At 45.1% G+C, this 3755-nt stretch overlaps 1 protein-coding gene across 1 annotated transcript; it reads right to left on the bottom strand.

The window, feature by feature from the left end:
- Nucleotides 1–222: 222 nt before the first annotated feature.
- On the bottom strand, nucleotides 223–2409 carry LOC134478817 (Y-linked testis-specific protein 1-like). Its single transcript, XM_063285177.1, has 2 exons — nucleotides 2255–2409; nucleotides 223–1207 (listed from the first exon to the last, which is right to left on the bottom strand). The coding sequence occupies exon 2, from the start codon at nucleotides 1039–1041 to the stop codon at nucleotides 325–327; it is 717 nt and encodes a 238-aa protein (XP_063141247.1). The 5' UTR covers nucleotides 1042–1207; nucleotides 2255–2409; the 3' UTR covers nucleotides 223–324.
- Between the last annotated feature and the right edge of the window lie 1346 nt (nucleotides 2410–3755).

Here is a 3755-nt window from a genome sequence, read left to right as displayed (position 1 = left end):
TCATCTCCAGTTCTTTTCTCTCCCTAAAGACCAGACCAGCTCAGGCCTGTTTGTTTTAGTCTATGTGACATCAGACTTACTGTTCACATCCTTGACCTTTCCGGCTTCCTCTCCATGTTCCATGCACCACAGCCCGTCTCCTCCACCAAAGTGTGCACATACAACCCGTCACATCGCACATTTTAATTTTAGAGCAAAAACAAATTCCACTGGAAAAGATACTGGGGTTGTCAAAGGCCCTTGTTTATCTAAAACACATAAAAACAGTTTCCCCCCATCCTATAAATTCCCCATCTATGTCCCCCACACTTTGTGAATTTCACCTTAACAGATCTTTTCCACCAGAGTATAAACGTAGATGTGGACGTTGCCATCAAACTTGATCAAGTACACGGAAGGCTTGCCTGGAACTTGGTAAATGACTTTGCCGATCTTTTTGGACCCCTCGCCTCTGGTGAACTGCACACATTGACCTGTTAAGATGTCGCTGTCAACGTCTGACTTCACCTCTGCTGGAGGAATCTCTGGAATGATACGGAGGTTACCTTCTGTGTAATCATCCAGGAGCTGGTGGATGTAAAGGGCTGGATCTTTCTCGTATGTGATGTAAAACCAGTCTTTCATGATCGTCACCTGGGCTAGGACCACCCCCCTCCAGTTGTCCTTAGAGCCATGTTTGCCCTCAAATTTATGCTCCACAGTTCGGCCAACCACGGCTCTTGCGAGATGGGCGTCTTTCACGTGAGGAAAGACTTTGTGAGGCACTACTTTGTGAGGCAAGACCTTAAGCTTTAAAATCCTCTCATCGCTGTGAAGTTCCAGTCCGTAGACACAGTCAATTCCGTCATACTTGACCAGATAGAGAGAGGGATTTGTTGGCAGTTGATCTAGAACGATGGCCGTCCATTGGGTGATGGGCTTATCACCTTCCTTCCATTCGTGAGAAATTCTGCAGCCCACAATGTTCCCCAGGTCCTGGGGAGAAGGCCTCCTCCTCCTCCGCTTCTGGTTGGATGGTGTGCTCATCCTCCTCAGAGACATCCTCTTCTTCTTGGCTGTAGACCTAGTGTGGTAGGCCACGGTATCCTGGTTCACTGTCTTGTGGCTATCATTCTGTGTTCAGGCTTCATACATGCCCGTGGCCTGGGTTTGAAAAGCTCACCTGCTTAAACCAGACACAATGCTGGTGCCTCTGTCATGTGAGTGCCTGCAAGAACAATGGGGGTGGGGTGGGGAGGGCGCTGGACCAAGGCTCTTGTCTAAGAGAACTTTGGAGCAGGTGAGGAAGGGGATGGTAAACAGGTTTGAGCATTTGAATCTAATTCTGTCGTAATCAGAAGTTCATAGGAGGGCTGGGCAATGGTGGAGCACACCTTTAATTCCAGCACTCAAGAGGCAGAGGGAGGCAGTCCTCTGTGAGATCAAGGCCAGCCTGGTCTACAGAGTTAGTTCCAGGGTAGCCAAAGCTACGCACAATAAAACCCTGTCTCAAAAATCAAAATCTAAAGTTCAAAGGGAAATGAACAACTGGTTCTCTACAGCTCAGAATAACATATTCAGACACATTTCTTCAGCCCGAGGCACGTTGCCTCTGCTGAGGAACCTCTCCTTGAATGGCTAGGTCAGTTTGGGATTAAGTATCCCTGTCCCCACTTTAAGCAAGCAGAACAGAGAAAGGATAGCAAAGTAGCCAGAAGGGTGGCCACACCCCTCTTCTACCCTCTAACTATGAACTATGTGGCAACATCCACATTTGTCTGCCCAGAGACACAGCACACCAGTCCACTGGCTTTCTGTACTGTGCATCCTGACCCAGACCCAGGTTTATTCCGCGAAGCTGTTGCATCTTCGACCGCAACAAGAGTCTTTTGTGTAGGCAACAACAGCCATTTAGAAATAATATCTCCTGGGGTTGGGATTTAGCTCAGTGGTAGAGCAGTTGTCTAGCAAGCAGAAGGCCCTGGGTTCGGTCCTCAGCTCCGAAAAAAAACAAAACAAAACAAAACAAAACCAAACAAAAAACTAAGAAATATTTTCTCCTAAAATGCACAGGCACAGAGAGGAGCATTTTAGTAGGATTATGAATTAGATATTGTTATCAAAGGATAATAAACTCTTAGACTGACTAGCCTAGACCGTCCTCTGAGCTCTCAAAAGTGGAAGACATCAGAACATACGGTTACTCGCTGTACCAGGGAGAAGTTTTAGCTTTCTGGGCTACAAGGGTCCCAGTTATCTTCATAAACGTATTTACCGAGAGAAAATGTACTAGTCGTCCAGATTCGGTCTTCGGAAACCGGTCAGGCACCAAAAGGCTGTTTAACAATTGTGGGGTTCAGGAGCTGAACTGGCTTTCACACCCCGCTGCGAAGATAGTGAACCCACCTTCAGCGGAGTCTAGTGCCCCCAAGTGGAAGAGAAGCGCAACCTCCGCCCAGTGCTCTGTGACATCATCCAGGCTCTGCTTACGTCATAGAAGCCCACTCAGCCCAGTTCCTTCCCTAGTTATGCTTAGAAACTTCCAGCATCTAGGTTTTAGCTTCTCATGTAGCCTCCTGGAGACCCAAAATAAAGTCCCCACCCAAATATTCTGATGACTCGAGTCACAGTCTGCCCAAGTAGCTCTTTTCATGCATTTTTTTTTTCTGAAAAAGTCTTTGGTTTCTGAGTCACCAACATCCTTGGTGGTTATTTTCCCAGCTCCTATCTTTCCTTTGGTAATCTTTAAGTCATTCTCCGTATCAGAAATTATGCTAGGCTCTCCCTCCGAGGCAGCCCACTGGATAGCACCCCAAAATTAGCTTTATCAAAACCCACAATTAGAGGAGGGCCATTTTTATTCAAACAAAGCTGGAATCTGACAGGATTAAATACCATGTATTCAAGTCAATGGCAATCATGAATTATGGATTCTTTGCAAAGAGCGAGGAAAAATTACCTCCTGGACCTGCTTCCAAAGTCGGGATAAACTGACGCCAAACTCGATATCAACCAGGCATATTTTAAATGTCTTTAAAATTAACAGCACTTCTGGTTACAAGGAATTTAATAGATCAAATGCAGCAAAACAGGATGAAATAGATGAGGTAATTTTGTTTTTGAAATATGGGTAGACAGAATACTGGATGCAGGTAAGTGTGGAATTTACCTGTAAATTACAGGGCACTTTAATTGTTTGTGTCACATATTTCTTCAGATCTTCAAAAGGATCTTTTTCAGAACCCTCCCCTTTCCCCACTACACTCTGACCCTCCCTTCCCTCTTCCCAAAAATTCCATTCCACTTGAACATTATAATTTTTTTAAATGTACTTAGAGCTTAAAAACTTATGGCAGCTTTTTAAATTCTGTCTACTTTTCTAAGTGCACCGTCTTCTTTTTCTCCCTTGTATCGTAGTTTTAAGCACATTTTCCTTCACACTTTGAGTTTTATTCTCTCTCTGCTCTTATGACTCGTCTGCCATTATGTGACTTTGGTCCTCTATGTGGCTGACCTCAATGTGGGGTTAACTCAAAGGACATGATTTTTCCCCCTTTTCCCTCCTTCATCTACCTTCTCTAGGCACCTGCTGCGATTTACAGACTTGGGGATTTTTTTAAGCCTGGAAAGCACACACACACACACACACACACACACACACACACACACTCACAAACGCACATACCCACAGAAACACTCATACGTACACAAACACACAAACACACACAAACACACACACACAAACACACACACACATAAACACACACAAACATACA

The sequence above is a fragment of the Rattus norvegicus genome, chromosome 3 (assembly GCF_036323735.1).
Source record: "Rattus norvegicus strain BN/NHsdMcwi chromosome 3, GRCr8, whole genome shotgun sequence".
NCBI lineage: Eukaryota > Metazoa > Chordata > Mammalia > Rodentia > Muridae > Rattus > Rattus norvegicus.
This window is presented reverse-complemented; position numbering and strand designations above follow the sequence as displayed.